The 23,749-nt window shown below is 34.8% G+C and overlaps 2 protein-coding genes and 2 non-coding genes across 5 annotated transcripts in view; 2 read left to right on the top strand and 2 right to left on the bottom strand.

The window, feature by feature from the left end:
* The window catches only part of LOC146168196 (UNC93-like protein MFSD11), a 35,321-nt gene extending 17,459 nt beyond the window's left edge, over positions 1-17,862 (top strand). For both annotated transcript variants that reach the window (XM_083383315.1, XM_083383316.1), the window contains exons 7-11: positions 6,791-6,831; positions 7,290-7,481; positions 13,936-14,110; positions 17,050-17,185; positions 17,252-17,862. In XM_083383315.1, the coding sequence (XP_083239441.1) occupies positions 6,791-6,831; positions 7,290-7,481; positions 13,936-14,110; positions 17,050-17,185; positions 17,252-17,434 (727 nt within the window). In that variant the 3' untranslated portion in view covers positions 17,435-17,862. The remainder of the gene's footprint in view (positions 1-6,790; positions 6,832-7,289; positions 7,482-13,935; positions 14,111-17,049; positions 17,186-17,251) is intronic.
* Trnap-cgg (transfer RNA proline (anticodon CGG)) lies at positions 2,036-2,110 on the bottom strand. The gene has a single exon. It is a non-coding gene; the product is annotated as a tRNA-Pro (tRNA).
* On the top strand, positions 11,662-11,736 carry Trnaa-ggc (transfer RNA alanine (anticodon GGC)). Its single transcript has one exon. It is a non-coding gene; the product is annotated as a tRNA-Ala (tRNA).
* LOC146168197 (sphingosine 1-phosphate receptor 3-like) lies at positions 15,026-16,485 on the bottom strand. The gene is given in 7 exon segments (XM_083391473.1): positions 15,026-15,118; positions 15,306-15,474; positions 15,543-15,687; positions 15,951-15,967; positions 16,030-16,079; positions 16,081-16,208; positions 16,353-16,485. Coding segments are annotated over 7 exon segments (735 nt in total).
* Positions 17,863-23,749: the final 5,887 nt, after the last annotated feature.

Here is a 23,749-nt window from a genome sequence, read left to right as displayed (position 1 = left end):
TGTGCCAGCTGTAGGTATTTGTAGCCTACTTTCCTAAAACTGCTTATTCGAGGCTAGCCTAGCAGCCTATTGATTTTTTATCGTCTTGTATCGGTAACAATATTGATAATTTTTTTAGCTTATTGGCAATATCCTTATCTCTTTGTTTCTTTATTGTGACGTCATTTACTGTTTGCATTCATCAGCTTCTTTTGCAGTCACGGCATAGATTTAGGTAGTGTGTCTGCGAGCAAATATTGTGAACTAAGTTTAATTTTTGTGCAGTTTAGGCCCAGATAGTTTGGTGATAGCGGATTTGGGTGCTTTAATAATTGGTAGCGATAACTCTAAAGTTTAGTACACCTTTTGAAATTTCAGTGCTTCTTATACATGTGATTGCCTACTTTTTGTCACTGGGTACAGCTTAACTGTTCAAGTTAAATAGCATGTCCCAAAAGAAGACAAAGTACCAGACAAATTATTTGAATTTTGGATATATATCTTATTGAAAATGGTCTTTAAGTTCCTCAGTGTGTTTTGTGCATGGAAACATTTTCAAACGGTATACCATGAAACCTGCTCCTTTAAAACAACACCTACCAAATCCTCATCAAATTACGTTGAGCAAAAACTGGCGTTTTTTTATTTAAAACTGTCCAAAAAGAAAAAAAAAACTAGACCAAATTGCAAAGTTTTGACAACAAAAAAGCAAGGGCAGCCCCCACATTGATTAATTATACCTGATGTAAATGTAATTTGTTACTTTCGGATTTTAATAGATGAACACTACTTTACATATTTGGGGGTAAATCTGATATTCAGCTTTGTTAAAAGGGTAAAATATACTAAAAAGGTTAAGAACCCCTGTTTTACTTAAAGAACTACATTCACATTTAATATTACTTCAAGTAAAAAGGACAGTCTTTCACTCGGTTCTTAGCTGCATGCAATTTTTATGCTAGAACATGCAAATTTTATGCTATACAATTTATGTAATCTTAAGCAGAAATTGCACAAATACTGCGAAAGATTGCACAAATCGAAAACGGCACCTGTTATGTTTATCTTGTTTTAGATTTGGGATAAGGGTTACTCATGATTAAACGAAACATGAACACACATATGTGTGTTTACAACTGAAATCTAGCCCTTCTGAAGTGTTACGTGTTTATCAACACTTAAACACCCAAATTAATTAATTGCCATAAGCCAAATCTTAGAGTTCATTAAGTTATCTTACGAATTTTTAAATAGGGCTTTAGATTACGCGTTTCAGCTTTCGTTTGCCAAATATGTTCTTCAGTTACATAATATCATATTTGATGATGCAAAGTTTTCCGTATTGTTGTGTGTAAAATTCCTGAGTTTTCCTGCTTCAGTTCGCCTCGTTTCAAACTTGACATGTAACCTTTAATCTCGTAATCTATAACTGTCAGTCTTGCGGGTGGTTTTCTCACGTTCTGCAAAACAAGCCACTTGTTTCGCTGGCGTCTGACTCCCGCTGCAAATTGGTCTTAGAATAGCCGCTGTAATGCCTAGCCATGTTTTCAGAGTGCCGGCCAGTCTTATTGGCCAAATATGACGTAATTTTTGTGTTCTTTTTCTTCCTACGTATTGGCTATATACATGTCGTTTCTTAGCGGCTTTGAGCTTTTTCTCTAGAGAAGTCTTTTGCGAAGTTTTAGCCGACAGTCGCTGCAATAGGCGGTGGCTGTCTGTCTCACATTAACTTGAAAATAACGTTCACTAATGCTATTTGATAACGTTTTAATTCGTTGTAACAATATACTTTTGATTGGAATTTTAGTTGTGGTTATGACAGGTAGCATATCTGACCAGAAACCTTTGCAAACAACAAGAACTCACGCGGTTGCGTCCCGCCGGGCAACTGTGTGGGGTCAGGGGCCGGCCCCAGTGCACAGGTCGCGTTGGGGGCGCAACAGAAGCTGCACCAACGATTACGGCTTACATATCATTAGTATAACGAAAGCCATTGCAGACTCTTCATTGAATCTGTCGATCAATGATGCAAGCAGGGCAGACTAGAAAAACAACTAGCCTGCAGTGAGGTTCGAACTCACGACCTCCGGTCAAGCCGAGACCGTCGCTCTACCAACTGAGCCATGCAGGCTCAGAAGGGAACGAGTCAAGGAACAACCATACGCCAATGCTTGCTCAATCTATTAGTTCTAGCAACTTCAATTGAAGGGGATTCACAGTACATATCATATCCCCTTCAATTTTGATTTAGGTAAAAATTCAACTGAAGTATAACAAATACTAATTTTGTAACCAAAACATTACATTAGAATTGCGGAAAAAATATTGGTTTGCAGCCGATACTAGGGTGGTATCGGTGCCTATGTGATACCAGAGTATTGCAAGTATTTCAGCAATGATTTGTGATCCAACAAACTATTTTACCTTTATAGTTGATTTTTAACAAAAAGTGATTCAATAACTGAAGGTTATTATACTTTTTAATGCTAAAAAAAATTAGGTTCAGTATCCTACAGATGGCAGTATACTGTTAATACAGGTATTTTATTTCGGACACATGATTGGGGTGTTAAGTAATCTACTTCGGCAGGCTACGTTGTTATTATATTTTGTTAAATCTAACAACAAACCAACCTTTCCGTAATCCACTAGCCTATCAGATCTGTTTGTTTTTAAACTAATCACAGGCTGTTCAATGTTATTTTTTGTGTTTTTTGAATGCCATTAGTTGCATTTGGAGACCTAGACCGTTGGCTGCCTTCTTATCCTAACCAAGGCTCCCCTATTACCAAAATTAGCACAGTTGACATTGTGCTGTAAAGCTTTTTGCGTTACTTTCCACACTGATCTTAGCCAACCGGAAGACTGGCAACTGGATGCATAATATGTCTGCGTAGCCTATACCATAGAATTTAGACCAGTTTCAGAAGTATAATTTACGCATAAATGTGACAAAATTTTTATACACACTTGTGTTTTCATGTTATTTTCAAAAAATAAATCTTGCTCCAGCCTAACTACTAAAGCAAATTTTATGTAAGGAAAATATCGCCATGATTTCATAGCAAATCACCCGACTTATAAAGCATACTCCTTATTGTATTTTGCCAAAAAATTGTACACCTACTAAGCCGTAATCACTTAATATTTGTTTTAAATTTTGTTTAAATTGAGCAAGTTTTTTTCGAGATAACACATTTTTAAGTTGAAGCACTATTGCCACTAGATGGCGATATATATATATATATTTTGTTTATCGTTAATATCTCCTCCATTTTTAAATGGATTTTTGAAATGTTGGACTTACATTTTTTGTTATTCAGAGGCATTAAATTTAACAAAGGGTCTGGTGAGAAATGTAATTCAAATTGGCTAATTTGATATGAAATTACTTATATACACCGCCTGAACACATGTGTGTGTGTTTTTCATTGAATGATATGGTACTGTTGAAATCCTTCAATGTATAGTTGCTTGTACTCACAGAATGTAGCAAGCATTCGCTCCTCTCTGAGACTGTATATCTCAGTTGGTAGAGCGGTCCCGGTATGACCGGAGGTCTCAAGTTCAAACCTCACTGCTTGCTAGATATTTTTCTAGCCTGCCTTGCTTGCATTATTGATCGACAGATTCGGTAAGTCTGTGATGGCTTTTCGGTGTACTAATTATACGTAAGCCGTAGTCGTTGGTCAAAAAGCAGCTTCGAAGGGCTAGATCTCAGTTATTAACTCACATATGTGTGAATGTTTAATTGAATAAATGATATGGTACTGTGGATCCCCTTCTATGAGGTTGCTTGTCCTAACAGATTGAGCAAGCATTGGCGCATGGTTGTTTTCTCATGGTTGTTAATGGACATCGCACAAAACCAAATTTTCACATAAGAACTATGGCATCAGATCTTTACTTTTTTGGTGGGAAAAGCCAAAACAACAACAATAACAATTAAATTCAAATTGTTTGTTCAAATATTCAATTATCATCATTATTTGTATGAAAATTGAAAAACATTTTTGAAAAAGTGCTTTAGTTAGTGAGCAATCAAGCTGCCTACTTCCCTTTGGTTTGAGGTAGTCTAGAGCTCAAATCTTCAAAAGCACTAGCTCATGACAAATTAATGCTAGGATATTACAGTTATCTTCTGTGTATACTGTTCATGTTTTGATTACACCCATTTCAAATTGGCTGCTAAGGTATGTCCCAAGTCTAACCGCCAGGATTTTTTAACCAGTAATAATTGGCTTGTTGTTCATGTTTGTTCCTAGTTAGAAATCATCAAACTCTTAAATATAGTAAAACATAAAGAAAAATACATACTCGAAAATAACAGTTACAACCAAAATGAGGGTTGAGAAAAGCAAGGTTAAATAAAAATATTTTGTCAAGGATGTCATAAGTCGATAAAAAAACTTGTTGTATTTTGTATTCCCATGTAGCTTGATAAAAACTTATTTAGGCAGTTTTTAAAAACTTATTTAGGCACCATGTTTCTTGAACGGGTCATTTCCAGAAATCCAAAAAAGGTGGACGGCACATTTTCAACTTGAAGAAATCCCTGTTTTTTTTAATTGACCAGTCAAATACTTGTCAAATGGGTCAAATATTGGTCAAATACTATACACACTATCATAATGCTATTAAAGTTAAAAATAAACCTTGATTTTAACTTTGAATAAATATATCAACGTTTTGGCTTAAGTACAATGGTTTGTAAAACCAAAAAAAATATTTTTTGACTATCAATAAGAATTTTTGCAAAACCATGCCCATCTTGCAAGCAATACTATAGCAGTATCACCCGATCCGTTAGAAATCAGTGCATTTCTAAGCAAAAAGGTCTACGACAATCAGGGCATCCAATGGCAGAAAAGTCGAGACTTTTAGACCTTGAGGTCCTGGCAATGCACTGATTTGGACCTTTAGGTAAACTCCCGGCGAAGATAAATTAAAAATATTCATTAAAAGTTCAGAAAAGATAACAAAAAATATGAGATAGGGTTAATAACACTTTGACCCACCTAAACCTTAACGCTAACCCGAATCCTAACCCAAATAATGTGCGTTATTTTAATAATTCTTTAAATGCTGGGGAAAAAAGCCCAAACTCGGATGGTTTCTCGTCCATTGTATTTAAGATTATTACGTCACAAATTGATGTATTGGGGCCTGAAGCGTTATAATTATTAAATTATTGCTTATTATTGGGGTTAGGGCGCTGGTTAGCGTTTGGGTTTGGTTGGGTCAAGTATTGTTAAACTTAATCTTCTTATGCACACTTGTTAATGCAAATTGGTGCATTGTCCAAGACCTCAAAGTCTAAAAGTCTGACTTTTTGATCCTTTGAATGCACTGATTGTCGTAGACCTTTTTGCTTAGAACTGCACTGATTTCTGACGGATGGGGTGGCAGTATTGTATTGATTTTTGCCATTACTACAACCACCAAGTTAAGCCAACAATTTTATTACCAAAATTTACCAACAAGTAAATGCATCAGTAAAAAAATATTTTTACTCCTAATTACAACTTTTGTCACTCAATTTTCTAAATCATCACCAGGGTACACTGGAGATACGGCATTTGGTTCTTCTAAATTTCTAAGTAGCCTCAGATTGTGGTATACCCCAACTAGTGTTTTATGACAAACATGATTTATCATTTATGTGCATTTATTCCAAACAAAATAAATCTACTTTGCTATTACAAACACTTTGTTATTACCACAGAACATGTGTTTGCATCAGGTAAACCCTACCATTTCATATTTTAATTCTTTAAAAAAAGTTACAATCAAGATTATTAAAAACTCAAATTTACAACATTTGATTCCAATATGAGTATTTGACCGGTTAAATTAAGTGCGGTCAATTGACAGGCTTGCCAACCCTAGAAAAAACTAATCATAAACAGTCCATTAATGTCCAGAAAAAAGTGAATCTTTAGACACCAAGCGAACATGTGCGTCGTTAACTTCTTCCAGGTGCCAGCTGTGATGCCGCGTCGTGTGCAGTGGTTAACTTTATGGGAAAAACTAAACCAAGATCATGAAATGTGTGTTATTGATGTTAATAGAATCCTGTTTTGATTATCAGCAGCACAGTTTCTGTGTATGGGTCTTTGCTAAATTACAAGGTTGTCTTAAAAAGAAACATCTGACATTGGCACAGACAACTAACAGCGAGGAACATCAGCTGCGGCTAATTTTACGTTTTTGTCGAATACACGCTTACTAATCAGCCGACCTGAACGATAACAAAAGGCAAAAAAATATTCTGGGTTTTACAGTCGACCCTTGTGCAAACAAAAGACTTATTGTTTGCACATAGTTCAAATATAAAGCAATTTTAAAAGTTTGAAGTTAAAAGAATTAGGTTCTGAAGATATCACAAATCCTTGCAAAAAATGGAATGTGTGGGCTACAGGAGATGATTGGGGTTCAAGTCTGTACAACATAACTTTTAAACTTTTTTATCGCTATCATAAAGTTAGTTTGTGCATTAGAGCCATGTTTTGTGATTCAACCTAGAGTTTTTCTAAAGAGCAACTTTCTTAACAATAAAATATATAGGTTTTCTCAAGCAAAAGGTCATTTTAACCTAAATGTAAAAAATAACCATTTCAAATATTATTAAAAAAAAAATTCTTTTGTATTTTTACCTTGTCACATCTGCAAATATATGTGCATAAAACAAATATGAAAGTCACCTAAACCACACATGAGCCAGAAAACACTAGATTTATATAACAATTTGCTTTATAATTAATTTTTAACAATCTGCTGTCTTCCATTTTAACCTACAAGTTTTATGCAGAATGAAGACATCAAAGGCAATTGGAGCTTGGGGTGCATTTTGTAAGTAGGAAATTTGTAAAACCTTTACAAGTTAATGTGCTGAATTACAAGTTTCCGTATTTTTTTTCAGTTTTTTATTCCTATATTTTGATCTGTATAGCACAGTTTTTAGTATTTTAATGATACAAAAAAGGTTAATTAAATATTTCATGATTAACAATAATAAGATTTTTACTTGGTTTACTTGTACAAAAAGGTTAAAATATACTTTTACTAATATCATTTATTTATTAGAAAACCTAAAAAGTTGTTTTGCCCAACATAAACAAATAGAATTGCCTTAAAATATGCTAAGAATTTATTGGTTGGGCACTGACTTTTTTAGTACACATGAATTCTCCACTTGCCTAGTCAGAAACCGTTGAGAAGCCTTTTATTGGTTTACCTAAAAAACTTTTTTATCCTGTCTGGCTGGACATTTTTTCACTGTGTGAAAGTACACTAAATATTATTTTTAGTGACATCAGTTCAGTTGTTCAAATCAACGGATATGCTATTACTGAGCATTACCTTTTTCTATACTGGATTGGAATTGACTTTCTTCAGCAGTGTGTATTCCACAAGTGTTGGCGCAACCAAGTCATTTGGCTCTGATTCTGACAAACTTGTTGCACTCACAGGAATACTAATTGGTGTTGGAGAAATATTTGGCAAGTACATTCATGTAAAAAATGTCATACCATTGCTAATATAAGTGAATTATTTTATTTATTCTTTTTACATGGATAAAACAAGAAAGATGATCTAGTCTGGGCTGTTAGGTACTTTGCAGTGTTAGGTACCAAGTTTTAATTGTTTAAAGAAACCCATTTTGATATTATTAAAATATTATTAGTAACAAAAAGGAAATATTACAAAAAAATAAAGTCTACTACATAAAAATGTAGGAATTAAACTGTTCAATGCAGGTTAGGTATACAATAAAACGATTAGTTCTCAAACTAGTAGTGTTGCCTAATCGGCAATTATCCGGACAAATTACACTAACTTTCTGCAATCTAGATGTAATTTAACCCATGTGTTATTTTCATTTTTATACAGCAGTTTATTATCAAACAAATCTATTCTTTCATTTCTATCCATGGCTAAACAAATGGAATGTGACTCTTGGAACATAGTTCATGTATAACAATAATCTGATTGAAACCATTAGTAGCAGACATCATTTACAACCTTTTCATCATAAATTGTCCTGTCCACGCCATTAAATAAATCACATAAAAAACTCTTTATATATTTGTCTATTCTCCTATTAAGAGATATAAGAGTAGACTGTTGTGGGCCACAACACATAGTTTTTAAAAACACGAGTTTTAACAAAACTTTCCAATACCATTGTAACAACCAAACATTATTCTGGTTTGGTTATTTGAAGTGGACACACTACTCACAGTAAGCCTCTCTACTTGATCGTGTTAGCTGACCCATGCGAATGCCTACAAAAGCCAGGGAAAACGAATTGATCTACATCAGTGGTTCCCAACCTTTTTGTTGTCGCGACCCCTTTTCCAGTTTTCGAAACCTACGCGACCCCTCAATTTTTGAAAAAAAAAAAAAATTTAATACATTGACCTAAGTAAATTAGAGTCACATTTAAATTGGTTAAACGATCACATTTCTCGACCGATTGTTGTAAATTTGGTTAAACTATATGGATTAACGAAAAAAGTATATGTTCTAGCTTATAAAGTTACGGTTTAAGCTTCCGATCGCCGCATTAAGATTTTTATTTGATAACGCTATTTGACTAAACTTTAGTTTAACCGTTATTGTGATGTAATAAATATGGTTTTTGTCACAACGGTTAATAGTTTTTTGCTTGTAATTTCTGTCTTTAATGAGTCTGAAGATAAACATCGTGCAATATAAACAATTGTTACTTGAATTATAGATTTAAGTTTTCGCTTAAAGTTCTTTAGTAAACTTAAGTGTGGAAAGCACTGCCGTAGGCTACCTATGATTGATACCGGGAACTCAATAGCAAGCCTACATCGTTAAAATAATATTCTTATTCTATCTCGCAACTTTCTTCCTGGCTGCTCACTGTTTGAACATTCACTATCATTACAAGTTAATTTTTTAAGCCTATTAATACTCATTCTTGCAATAGTGATTTGTTTTTTTAAATGTCTTTCCCACCCGGGGGTCGCGAAAAAACTTTTGAATAATGATGAGCCCAAACCAAAGGGGGGGTTAGCACATTACTAACCCCACTACCCCCTGAGGTACCTGAGCCCTCAAAAAAAAAAAGTTTCACCTCTCTATAAATTTGTATATTGCTCTTCAGATAAATGAACCTCAAAACACATTTTGGAGAACCTCAGTTTGGCCACCCTTGCTAAGAGCATTGCTGCTTTAACCCAAAAGCATTTTTTGTGATTCTATATGTTTCAGAGTTATCACAAGTTTCTTGTGATTTTTTTAATGAAATGTTTTTTTAAAAGCAGGGTCATTCTGTGTCAATTCATACAGTCAAGGAATTCAATCTCCCCGATTTTCCCTGCAAAATTTGAGTGAAATTTGGTAATAAACACGAGAGTTATGGAGCATCTAGTTCTTGGGGTCTGCCGAGGGGGCGCAATATTTCTACTTTTGTCCATGTTTGAGGCCCTATTACTGCTAAATAAGGTAACAACCCAATTTTTTTTTGCAAGTGATTCTAAAAGGTCAAAGGTCATAGACATCCAAAGTTGGCTGTTTCCAGCTCTCAGCTCACACTGATTCAATAAAGTCATCCAGGCTTTTCAGATGCTCAGTTAATTTCGTTGTATGAGCCTATTGCCTGAACCTTATTATGAAAAGTAAAACTCTGGTGTTTTCATCTAACTGTTTATAACATTAAACAATATATTGCATTTAAAAAATTGACCACCTCTATATCAGGGGTTCTTAAAATTTTTCTGCCGCACCTCCATTGGCTTAATTTATTGAATCTCGTGCCCCTCCTGTTTTGGCAATGTAGTTATGTCGGCATCTATATTAAAATCAAGTTGTTCATCATTTCACAATTGTGAATTGTATAAAAGTGAGTTATAGTTTGCTGGTGCATATTCATTGCCATTCCAGAAAATAAGGTTTACATTGCACAACAAATACAACAGGGTGCATGGTAAGAATGCGTGAATTTTTTTTAAATTACACAGTAATCTGCAAAAAAATAGTAAAAAATTACAGTTATTGAGTTTAACATTTATTTTTGTGATGTAACAATAGTCAAAAACATATTTACAAGTCAATTTAATTTTTTTCAGTTGTAATTTTTTGCGTTTTTGTCCAAACTTTGACACACAATTTCTATAAGAAAACTTAAAGAACCATCAATTAATTTAGCATGGACTTGTTATATCTTAGTTAATATGTGGACAAATTTTAACTGGGGTCATGTATAACTGGGATATTAAAAGGACCCCACTTTTTTCTTTTTTTCATTTTAACCCATGTTTCACATTAAATAACTCCCAACCCTCTCACTATTTTGTACTGAAATTTTCGCAGTTTGTAGAGAATCCAGTAAACAACATTTCTACACAATTTCAGCCCAAACCAATCAAAAATGAGGTCTTGGCTAGGTTTCCAAATTTGCGTAAATTTAAGCCGAGAGCTGGAGACGGCCAACTTTGGATGTCTATGACCTTTGACCTTTTAGAGTGACGTGTGAACGATGTTGTTTCTTCACTATTTGGTAGAAGTACTATCACAAAAATTTGGGTTGCTACCTTATTTATTTTAGCAGTAATAGGGCCTTAAACATGGCCAAAAAAATATATTACGCCCCCTCGGCAGACCCCCCGAACTAGATGCTCCATAACTCTCTTGTTTCTTGACAAATTTCACTCAAATTTTGCAGGTGTTCATCATATAGAATAGTGAAAAGGTGTGTAAAATTTAAGGAAAATCGTAGAGGTTGAATTTCTTGACTGTGGATTGACACGGAATGGCCCAGCAGTCTTTTGAAAGTGTTTAATTTTACTTATAGTCTTAACTGTCACAATTTAGATGCAGTACAAATATTATTTAAAGATTGCAAATGCGGAGTTCATTCAAATATAAAAAACTCACAAGGGATGTTTAAAGGAGAATATGGTAACCTATTGATTATATTTAAATCTGCTTCTCATATCGGTTAATTCGCACCTCTAAAATATCTTTTAAAACCCATATTTTTAATATAGAAGGTTGCTCGTAAATCGTATTTAAGCGAGTGGCAAGTTTGAATAATGTCCTACTACACTTCTAATGTTTAGTACACTGAAAGTCATTGCAGACTCACCAAATCTGTCGATCAATGATGCAAGCAGAGCAGGCTAGAAAAACAACTAGCCTGCAGTGAGGTTCGAACTCACGACCTCCGGTCAAGCCGGGACCGTCGTTCTACCAACTGAGCTATGCAGGCTCAGAGAGGAGCGAGTAGAGAAACAACCAAACGCCAATGCTTGCTCAATCTGTTAGTACAAGCAACTTCATATTGATGGGGATCCACAGTACCATATCATTTATTCAATAAAACAGAGCGACGGTCCTGGCTTGACCGGAGGTCGTGAGCTCACTGCAGGCTAGTTGTTTTTCTAGCCTGCTCTGCTTGCATCATTAATTGACAGATTCGGTGAGTCTGCAATGGCTTTCAGTGTACTAATGATATGTAAGCCGTAATCGTTCGTCAAAAAGCTTCAGAAGGGCTAGATCTCAGTTGTTAACACACATATGTGTGTGTACATATGTTTCATTGTATAATGATATGATTCTGGCGATCCCCTTCATTATGAAGTTGCTTGTACTAACAGATTGAGCAAGCATTGGCGTATGGTTGTTTCTCGACTCGTTCCCTTCTGAGCCTGCATAGCTCAGTTGGTAGAGCGACGGTCCCGGCTTGACCGGAGGTCGTGAGTTCGAACCTCACTGCAGGCTGGTTGTTTTTCTAGTCTGCTCTGCTTGCATCATTGATCGACAGATTCGGTGAGTCTGCAGTGGCTTTTCGGTGTAATATACTTCTTTATGCTTTTTATTTTGAAACAAGGTAGGGCGCGAGTTTTGTTAAAACTGTAAAAGGGGGGCGTGTCTCAAAAATTTTAACAACCACTGCAGTAGATGTTTTGCGAGATTAGGCCTACTGTCTTCTTCTGCGAGCTTAACGTCGTAAAAGAAAAATATTTTATAACAAGTCGGTAATAAACCATGATAAATTTACATTGGTTCTATATTAGAATTAGAGCACGATTTTTGAAATTTTACGGTCATGTTTTTAAATTTTGGAACGCAACATGTTTAAAAAGCAAATGTCAACCTTCTCTTAAAACTTTTTTTAGCCTAGACATTCAAATTTATTATAAAATTTAATGGTTTTTGTTTACAGCGACTAAATATTTCATATTTACGAAAAAAAATTTTTCTCCACCCAAATTCTCCACCCTCACCCCTTTAATAAAAAGTCTACTATTAATTCAATAATATGATTTGACTACCCAAAAACCACAAGAAGAAATAAATAGTTGAACGATAAACAATAAAACATGCTGCACCCAGGAGTAAATTTTTCATTAACAAAACAATATTTTTAAAATTAGTTTATTTTTTAAACCCCCTCCAAAGAAATGAAACCCCAACCCTTGGGCCCAAACCACAAAAATATACAGCGTACTTCAACATTTATTTTTTAAATCTAAATTCAAAATAAGCGCAACCAACAGTTTTTTTCATAAAACTTTTTTGTATTAGTTTGCCATAAAAACACCCGATTGTTGAATTATTATTTACCCATAAAAAACTCAATGCGTCAAGTCACCCTCCTACCACAACATTTTATGTTTCTCATGTGTCCTGCGGTTACAAATGAAATGCCCACCCCAGCGCTAGACGCTCGCTCGCCCAATAACACCCTATTGACACTTGATTATTAGGCGAAGTAATTGGTCGCCCAAAAATACGCTGCGCCCATTAAAAAAACGCTGCGCAAGCATTATAAATGTGTCGCCGATATTCTGCTTTAAACATCCCTACTCGCAATGCTTCCCTGTGTTAATTTTACGGTGGGTGAAAGTCTATTCACGACCTTATCTCTTTGTGTATTACTGCGACAACAAAATGAGATACTTTGGAGCATAATGGTTGGCATAGCTTGAAAATGAATAAAGACTTATTCGAAGCGTTCAAAATGATACCTACTTCTGCATGGGCTTTATACGATTCGGAGAATATTTGCTATTTGCACCTGTTTCGTATGCTACTCCAATCCAACATATCAACACCCAATTTTAATTATTTTTTCGAAACGTCGTTACAGAATAAATTATTGTCGGAAGAACCCTCTTTATAATTAATATAATGCCTGGCAGCAACAGTATATTCACACAATTTTAAGTTGTGTAGGCCTAGTGTTGATTTGTTGGATTAGAGTAACATGCGAAACAGGTGCAAATAGAGAAGTGTATATTGCCCCCAGATATCGCATTTAAATTTGCGGCCGTAAAATATTTTGTTATATGGCGTAGAGTTCGGGGAATGATCTAAACATATATTTGATAAATTGAATTTACGAAGATAATGCGTACAAGCATGTTATTACACTTTGACCAGTTTACGTGTTTGAAAAGCAAATTTTATCATTCTCTTGAGACTTAAAATGGTTTAACGCCTTAAAATAGTCGCTTCGTTGCTTCACAAGCTGGACAAAGCAAGCGAATATGAACGAATTCTATATGAAAGTTTTTCTGCTGCTAGATGGCAGTCGTTAGCTACGGAGAGGTAAAACGCAATATTTCAGGTTTTTGCCCCCCAAGCAAAGGCCCCTGGGGTTGCAGCCTTATAAACTTCTACAAAGCACCTACATACCACTCTACGACATGTCTGAAAATTTGAAAGTTCTACGATGTATACTTTTTCTATAATGCTTCGGACAAAATAATGCTTCGGACAAATAATGCTTCGGACAAAGAAATCCCATATAATAACAGCAAAAACAAGATATGTCCCGAAAATAAATTTTAGGCCCATATAATTAATTAAAATGGATGCCATTTTAAAACTCAGTGACTCTAATTTTGTCAAACTGTTGTCAAAATCATGTCATAAAAGATAGTCCATTTTTAATCGAATCACTTATTCACCTAGGTGGAGCTATGTTTGGAATATTTGGGAAGAAAACTATTCGTTATGGTCGTGATCCAGTAATCCTTTTGGGAGGAATTGTCCATCTGTTGACATATTTTCTTATCTTTCTGAACATTCCTGACCAAGCTCCAATTGCAGGCAATGGCACACTCAACACTGCTTATATCTCTCCTAAGTATGCATTTAAAGATTTATAAAATCATGTAAGAGATACAAATAAAACTTACATTAGATTAAAAATTAAAATGTCTTAATCATTGTTTTATTATGATTTGTGCAACTTATTTATAAATAAATTAACATTCTTTAGAAATGTTTTTTTAACTCCTTTGTGTTATAAGGGATTAATTAGTTTGGGAACATTTACCTTTGATTGATAACATGTATATATAAAATGTCCTTTGTGATACTCAGGGAGGACTTTGCATTGGTTATACCAAACCTTTTAATAGTTTACTTGTGTAGTTTACAATCACTTTATCAACAATTAAATCAATAATTATTTGCTAATCACGAGAAGGTGTGATCGTTCAGCGGTTAGTTCAAGGTAATGAATAATGGTTGGCAGCAAGGCCTTTTGTAAAGATCACCCCACTACTTTTTTCCGTTGAAACACCTGACTCTTCAGTGCAGACTTATAAAAAGCATTGGCAAAGCGCTACATGCATAAAAAAAAAAACAGGATGGCGCTTATTCTAATAAATTGCTTAACAGAAAAGAAAAAATAATTGTTTGTACCAGTAAAGTAAACAGTTTATAAAGTGACAAATTATTAAAAAATAGGTCCCCCCCTTGAGTCTTTAAAACTAATCCCCGATGAAGAACCTCTGGCTCCGTTACTGTGGGGTTCACCCTTTTAAGGCATGTGGCTCCCTTACATAGCTTCTCAATAATTTGCCCTTCACGCGTTTGGAAAATGCGTTACGAAACGTCACAAGAGAGTTCCATTAAGTCATAATGAAAACCACAAGTTTAAGTTGAACTGGAAACAACGGAAATGCTCGTGCCACTCAAAAGCGTAACGCACTCTTTCGGGTTATTTTTTTACCTCTTTAATTATTGCTTCAAGACTCATTGTGGCAGCGAACCCTTAACGCTCTGTGGCATCACGCACTTTTTCAAGACGCCACACATATAGGAATGGGTTGCTAGCCGAACTCACAAATGAAAGTACTGTCATTACCTAAATTTGAATATTGTCTTATTTTTTTTTAGATATATGTAGTTTCATTTAAAAAACAATGCTGTATTGTTTTTGTGTTGTTACAGTACAGCGTGATTGACCGCCCAATTTTGTCATTTTTTAGTATTATGTTACAAAAAGCACAAGCGTAAAGAGCAAAGTCCAATGCTTGTTATAGTTAACGTACCTGAAAGCCAGTGATAAGTGTTGGATGATATACGGTTGTAGCATAATCAATGGAGAAAATAAGTGCCAATGGCAAAGTACAAATGGTAAACATGGTGAGAAGCACCAGCACTGCCTTGATGACGACTTGTTCTCGTTTTAGCATGTTTGGGTTATTGACCTTTTTAATTCTGTGAAGTACACATTTTAAAGTTTTTACATTTGATTACTCAACCTACTTACCAACAAGTTTTCGTACTTTCTTCCAATAACTTTTAAAAACCAGATGTACATGACGTACAGTAAAACCACAGCAGCAAATAAAACCAGGGACAATAGAAGCACATACCCTTTGGTGAATGGGTATAGCACTTGGGAGCATTGTGTGTTGCAATATTCCAATCCTTTACACAGGAGAGCAGATAGGTCTTGCTTTAATGTTGGTTAGTTTTAGTATATTGCCCAATATGTGTAACGTTTATTCGCCATGTTTCGTTAGGTCTGTACTATTAAACACTGCAGAAACTAGTTTGAAGTGTTACCTGTGCACCGTATACAATTCCAGCCTGCAGCGGGGGGATGACAGACAATAAAGTTTTAACCACTAATTTTAATTTAAAAAATATACAACTCAAAGCGTTTCGCCTTGTTGCCGATGCTGTTTTACTCCTCACAGTTTGTAATCTGTAAGGATTTTCGATGTCCTATTTATAAAGTTACTTAAGTTGGCTTAGGTTTAAGTTCACCTCTGCCAGGCGAAGCTAACAAGTCCAAGTATGGACACCGAGATAGTAATGACTAATGAGTCAAATACCGCACATTACCAAAATGTAGATTGCTGTGCGGTAAAAATCGATGTATTGATGGAAGCATGTAAACCGAATCAGATGAACCCCCGATATCAAATCTGCAACCAAAAAGTCAACTGTTCAAGTTTTACCCTGAGAGCAAGCTTTACCTGTAAACATTACATCTCGCAATGAATGCTTAAAACAAAATTAACAAGCAAAATAATGGGATTGGTAGTTGTTAAATGTTCATTCTCAATTATGTCATTGTCTACACTGACCTGAAATATTTATTATTAAATAGTTCAGGGCCGGAGGTTTTGGCCTTCCTTTAAAGATTGCAAGCAATATAACAACATTTTCTACAAAGATTAAAGTTCCAAGTATTCCTGCAATTGCTGCTAGTCCCGGCATGTAATCTTTACTGGATAACCTTGTTCCAGACATATATTGTCAGCTATAACGGAAATATGAGCCAATGTTCAAAATAAAATGATTACAAATTTGCCGTGGTAATAGTCCTAGCTTAATATACTTTTTAAAATAGCTATTTTACACGTGCTTTTAGTTGTTCAACAAACCGGTTAGTAGTTCTGGCTTTGGTTCTGAATTGTAGTTAGCCATTGGTTGAATTAAATGACGTTCGTTTTAATCTTCGTTTCCGGTTCTAGCGTCGCTACAACGTTCTTTAATATACTTCAGTGAATATGCAGTTGTTTTAATCCACGTTTTTGCTGCCACAGTATGTTATTTCAAACTAGTTAGTCTGACAAAACTGCAAAGATGCCGAAACCTTCTGCTAAAATGTTTGCGCTGTGTTTTGGGCGTTACTCAAATGCCATTATTGTAATGAAGTTTATTTGAATAAATTGCTCTTGATATCAGCGTTAAATTTGGTACGCCGACAACGATCTAAATAAATTATTCAGTTGGCAACACTCGAGGCTTTATATAATTTTAAATGATTTTTGCTTGCAGCGAGGACCTAGCAATTGCTTGTGGCTTCCTTTTGGGGTTTTCCGATGCATGTTTCAACACTCAATGTTATTCCATAATCGGAAGCAAATACGCAGAAAATAGCGCTCCAGCTTTTGCATTGTTCAAGTTTGAACAGGTACTACATATCCTGTTACTGTGTGACTGTAAAATAACTCTTTTTACCGACTGCGTATTTTTTTAGTCGCTGGCTGCTGCAATTGGATTTTTCTACAGTTCACATTTGGTTTTAAAATGGCAACTTGTGATACTTGTTTGTTTTGGAGTTTCTGGCGTTATATCTTTCTTTCTAGTGGAAAGAAAACTACGCAACAACACTCAAAACAATTATGCTCATATTGATACCCAGACAAGCCCTGTGCAATAGTTACTCTGTTTATGTTGGATTACATACAAGTGTTATTGCATTTAAATCAAAAACGAAAAATATATGCAGTAATTTTTAACCTGGTGTATATGATATAAATATTATGTTTGCCGTTTACCAAACACTGTTATAGTTGATTAATCGACCATGTTTGTCACAATGATTTTGCCACTGCATTCAACAAAGATATCTTTCTTTGTTCTCGACTGCAGTGGTTTGTACTACGGTGTATTCTATGTCAGGTATCACTTACATACATCTGCCTTTCATCAGAAGCAAATTTTTTTTTTAATCTATGTAAACCTGATAACGTTTAATGTGAATAAATTGCATTCCACTTCTTTTGCTCGAAAACCTGTGTAGGCTCTGTAATTATGCTGTTTATTCCAGTAAAGAATTTAAATTTTAATTAATTTAGATTTTAAATCAATTTTTCAACATCTGATGTTGAAAATGAATAAAAGAGTTATTCGAAACGTCCAAAATGATACCTACTTCTGTATGGGCTTTGATATTCTTATTACGTCTTACTACAACCTCCAACCATTATGCTCCAAAATCAATTTTAATGTTAACTCTCGACCAATTTATTAATTAGGCCCAAATATTATGCTGCATCATGTTATTTTATTGATTTGAACGCAATAAAACCTCTATTCACTATCGAATTAAGCGTCGACGTAAAAAGTTTCTATCCGCAACGCAAGTTATTAGGTAAACTAGTGAAACAAATCGTCTGTAAACTATATCAGTTACGTGTAAGATTGAGAGTTGCAATATATCATTTACATTTCGTCGAGACGATTTGTGGATTTCGTTTTATATGTATGCAAGTTTAGAAAATATCAGCTTCGCAAAGATCGTTATAGTTTCGAATTAAACGCACATTACTACGGCCTTCTTGCTGAGTAGTGAGTACGAATCTTGAATAGACACAAAAAATGGCGCCATCACTTTGTTATCATGTGGCAGCTTCATTGTAGTCGCAAAGGTGAAAGTCTGTGTTTTATAACGCCGGACGTATTGATCGAAGGTTTGTACGATAAGCTACCCATAATTCTTCGAGCAATAATTCTACAAAGTTTAACTGGCGAGTATAGAGATCTGCAAATTAGAATTCAAAGGTATTCTACAATAATAGGTTTCTTTCGAATCTAGAGTAACGAATCCAGAATATCAAATGGGAACACACAATAAGACTAAAAAGCAACAACACTGTAAAAAAAATTGGGTTACCAGTGCCCAATACTTTTGGGTTTTTGTCTAAAAAAGTATTGGGTTCATTCGTGGGGTCACCCAACAAATTTTTTTGGGTAATTTTTACCCAAAAAAAACTACTTTGGGTTAAGTGTACCCAATGGCATTTTGGGTTAATGGTAACTCAATTATAAATGTTGTTGGGTAGTTAATACCCAAAAACTACTTTGGGTTAGGTGAACCTGATTACTTTTTTTGGGTTATTGCCTAGTTTTATAAATGGGTACTGATTTATTGTTGACATGCAAAGCTATGCATGTAACCGTTTATTATAACACCACAGAAAATAAGCAAACACATCAAACGAATTGTAAGCATTACACAACACACTGGTGTCAATATAAACATACATTAACATAAATAAGATAGAATCATCGGAAAAAACACTAACAAGAAAAGACACATAACAAATTTGAACTAAAGATTATGTGAGATTACTTTTAAAGCAGTAAATGAAATGTGCAGTAGTATTAACCTAAGAAAAAGATTTATTTACTATGTAAATTTATTGAATAGATAGAGCCATTGCAAATTCTTTAATACTACTGTAAAATGTTGGCGAATCAGGCAAAAATTGAAGAGCCCGCAAAACATGAGGACAATACTTATAATTAGGAATATAATAGTGTGAAAATATAGCAATGATAGATTAAGTTATTGTCTCTACTTCCATGGTTGGTTCCTCTTCACAGAAAACAGGGTACTTTTTGGGCTTGTCAAATTGTCCGTAGATCATCAAGAATGGTTGCAAGCGGTCTGTGATCTGACGATTTATGTTTGCATGAGTTTTTTTTTCTGTAAACAATACAATACATGAATATTAGTTTGGATTGTATAAGATAATAAAATAATTAATTTATGTAAAAACAGATATGGGACACTGCTTTTAAACTTTTAATTGCTAAGTGCTAATGCTTTATTATAAACATTTTTCTTTCTGGACAAATATCAATGAGGAATTTTTCAGTGAACCATTGTTTTTTTGTATTGCTGCGCATCATACTACATAACAGCCATATTCCGATGACAATAACAGTTTCTAAAAAATTATTCACACCTAATATAAAAAATACTATGTTCGCAATACCAAAGAAATATATTAGTCAGTTTAAGATTTATAATACAAACTTTGCTAAAATATAAAAGGGTTATATTATGATATTTGTCAACTAGTGCAATTCTTCAATTAAATTTCATGATATATTAGCACAAAATTACAATTTTTTAGGGCATACCCAACATTAAAACAGGCAAAAACAAACTGACCTGTATAGGGTATGGTTCTTTCACAGGGGGCTGTTGGAAAATGGTTTTTGCATTTAATTGGTTATTAATCTTTTGACCAACTTTTTGTAACCAAAACATCTAAACAAGACGAAAAAAATTAATTCATATAAAACCAATATAAAGAACAGCAGTAACACACTAAGTTTAGCCTCAGCAACTTTAAGCGAAAGGCAAGCCTTTCCCTCTTGCAGTAATGCCAACATGATGTTTATTGTTTATATTTAAAACAAACCTTGGCGCTGGTCTAGAATCCTACCACAGTTCTAAAATCAACGCACAAAATTTGAGTTAGGATGCGGGTTAGCGTTTGGGTGTGGGTGGGTCAAGTAATATTATATTCCTAATTTAATAATAATACTTGACCCACCTTAACCCAAACGCTAACCTGTGCCCTAACCCAAATGCTGTTTCGTTGTGGTAGGATTCTAGACCAGCGCCCAAACCTTTATTGCTTTGCATGTAGTTTCGATTTCTGAAGGCTCAACATCTTTGCATGTTAAGGGTGTGATATACAATTTGCTCTAATTCGAAGCAATCTGCATTAAAGGAAGTCATAACTCTGTGTAACCTAAAAAATACTTCCTGAAAATTTTAAACATAGTACAGTTAATATCACAAAACAAATAAAATAATAACTCTTCATCCTGATAACACTAATGAACAAAATGGCCTATGTACAGTTTAGAATAAAGCTATAATATTCCTAATCGAATAGCATTTTGCATTAGCGGCGAGGAAATATATTCACAAGAAGTATACGCACCAAGTTTTTAGGGATCAAGGATTAACTTGGATATAACCAATTATACCCATGCAGTTTCACTTTTCGGCGCTGGTCTAGAATCCTACCACAACGTTGAAATGATTATTAAGCAATGCATAATATGTGGGTTAGGGTGTCGGTTAGTGTTTGGGTGTGGGTAGGTCAAGTAATATTGTTTAACACTATTAATGGACTCACCCAAACCCAAACGCTAACCGGCACCCTAACCCAAATAATGTTCGTTGTGGTAGGATTCTAGACGAGCGCCCACTTTTCTACCAACAGTAATTATAAACAGACAATAACCGTAATAACAAAAACCTGCTGATTTCTAAACCTAATACGATTGACTAACACAGATAGTTAGGAAATAGCCAACTTACAGTTATAAACTCACGCCAATAGCCATGTGCTTTTCGCAAGCAACATTTTGCGAAACTAGAAGCAGAACCGTTACATTGTTACGTCATCAACATAGAAATTAAATATGTCGCTGTAACGTTATTATTTATTTAAACGATAGGGGCTTCCCGGTTAAAACCCTAATATAGTACTCCGTACCCAATATACTTTTCATAAATATTGATTCTATTTGAATGAAGTTCATTAGACGGTTGCTAATAAGGATGTTTAAAGTAGAATACACGATCCTTAGATTCGAATTCAAACTGGAATCCATATAATTTTATGTTTTACCGCGAATGGTCGCGCCTATAAAGTTTGTATGTTTGTTTATTTTAGTATCTCCTGGAAAATAAATCAATTGCATTACAGCATGAATACGGCTGCGCAGGATGGATGTTTGTTTGTGTGCAATGTAGTTTGAGGGTTTATAGCCCAAAGCTTTCTTGGTTATGTCCTAGAAATTCTTTAGGAAGAGTATTATAATTATATAACAGTTTTTGCGTTAACTGTACGACACTTTGCCTGGTGTACCGCGGTTTAGCAGTGAGGTTTTTTACTTAAGCTTTCAAAAGATGTCGTCTAAATAGTAGTTTTCTGAAAAAGTTCAAAATCTATAGTTTTGGGTTTTCGTATAACCCAAGCTTTCTCGGTTGTGTCTAAATTCATGTAAAACCCAAATTATTTGATATTTAAAAACAGGTTTTCCCAAACATTTTGGGTATTCAGGTTTGGGTTAGCACGGAACCCAAATTTGTTTTGGAAACTACCCAATAATTTGGGTAGGAAACCCCAAACTATTTGGGTTTCTCAATATAATACCCAAATTTTACCTTTCAAGTACCCAATATTTTTTACAGTGAATAGGCTACCTGTTAAGCGGAAAAATCCAAATTAGCATAGGATTAAGAGCAAGGACATAATAAAGACAAATACGCAGTAATCTTTACTACAGAATAAGAACTTAATCGTCTGAATAAGGCCTAAATCTGTCGGAATCGGGGACCAGCGGTCGTTTTGGTGCCGAAGATTAGGTGACCTAGTTTGAACGGGCATCCGCTGTTTTGGCACCTGATTTTTTAGCCATTTTGGTGGTTTTAGTGGGTAATAGGTCTAGTTAGAAAAAGTTGAAATTATTAAAGGAGTTTGTGATGTTCTTAGTGGTGGTGGTGGTAGGTAAAAGGCTGTATACGCCTGATTTTGTCCATTTGGGTGTCTTATTTCGACGAATTTAGGACTTATTCCGATTTAGACGTTATTACGACTATTCGTTATTGTATGGGCAGAACATTTATTTTAAGGACATATCTTGTTTTTGCTCTTATTATTTGGGCCGAAAATTTATTTTCGGGACATAGCCTATCTTGTTTTTCCTGGTATTCTTTTTTGAGTTGCTATGGTTTTATAGCATCACAAGCAATAATTAATGAATAATTTCACATAATGGAATATTATTGTATTGCGTAATTTCTGATGTGTTCGCTTTGGCGCTGTATGCCGCTTTGAATGCGCCGTTTAGTGATATTTCACAGCCGCTAACCTAAAAAGCTCACCTAGTTCCCTTTGCTATGAGCTGTTTCCGTCATCCAAGATTTACTGTAAAAAAACGATATGAGTAATCGCCCGGTCAAATATCCGCACCTTTTGAGAAGTAGGCCGCTGAATAATATTACCATATTAGGATAGAAGTTATATTTCCGTGTCGCTTTTTTTCATGCAAATTCTAAACTTCTATATAGCGGGAGCTACATATGAATACGCTGATTCAATAAACAGAGGCTAAAAGATCGCTTGTAGGGCTGTAGACTTACGGCTTGCTTGCTTGCTTCTAGCCAACAAAACTCGAATGGATCTATGCCAGAATAAGGCAACAGTCGAATCAACAATTCTCTACAAATACTGTAGGCAGTGTTCCCTCTAAGGTGCGCAACTGCGCAATTGCGCAGCCACACCAGACAAATTGCGCAGTAAAATTTGCTTTTGCACACTTAAATCATTCTCAAACCAAAACCAAAAATCTTCACTTTTTTGCCACAAAGTTTGAGCATTTCGCATTGGCCATTTTTTTTCATTGATGTTTGTAGCTAAAAGCAAGTAAATAACTCAAATTCGCATCGACGATTGTGACGTAATAAATTAGTTTGTCTAATCGGCTTTATCTTCCATGCTATGTATGTTTTTTTATCTCACGTAGAATTAAATGTCTACTCAGGAAAATCGAAAGACCGAACATAGCACTGGAGTGTTTGACAATAATTCGGGATCATGAAACCAAAATTTATTTTAAGGGCATAAATTTATTAACACAATTACAGTTTTTACACGATTTAGGTGCAGATACAGCTGCGGATAGTTTGTGATTTTTGATTGTGCGCGAAAAAAGCATCACGCATTATGTTTGCAATATTAAACATTTTGTCAATTTAACCAAAATATTCAGATTTTTTTTCGCGCGATCGCATTGTTTTCTATATCCTTGTTTTATGTCGTCACGCTTTGTGACGTCATATTTAAAAGTTTCACTCCTCGCCCCAATACAAGAAACATTGATCTGCCGCGAGCCCCTGCCAACGCAGCCTTAAAATATTCTTGCGCACCACAAAAAT

The sequence above is a fragment of the Ascidiella aspersa genome, chromosome 1 (genome assembly GCF_963924565.1).
Source record: "Ascidiella aspersa chromosome 1, kaAscAspe10.2, whole genome shotgun sequence".
Classification (NCBI taxonomy): domain Eukaryota; kingdom Metazoa; phylum Chordata; class Ascidiacea; order Phlebobranchia; family Ascidiidae; genus Ascidiella; species Ascidiella aspersa.
This window is presented reverse-complemented; position numbering and strand designations above follow the sequence as displayed.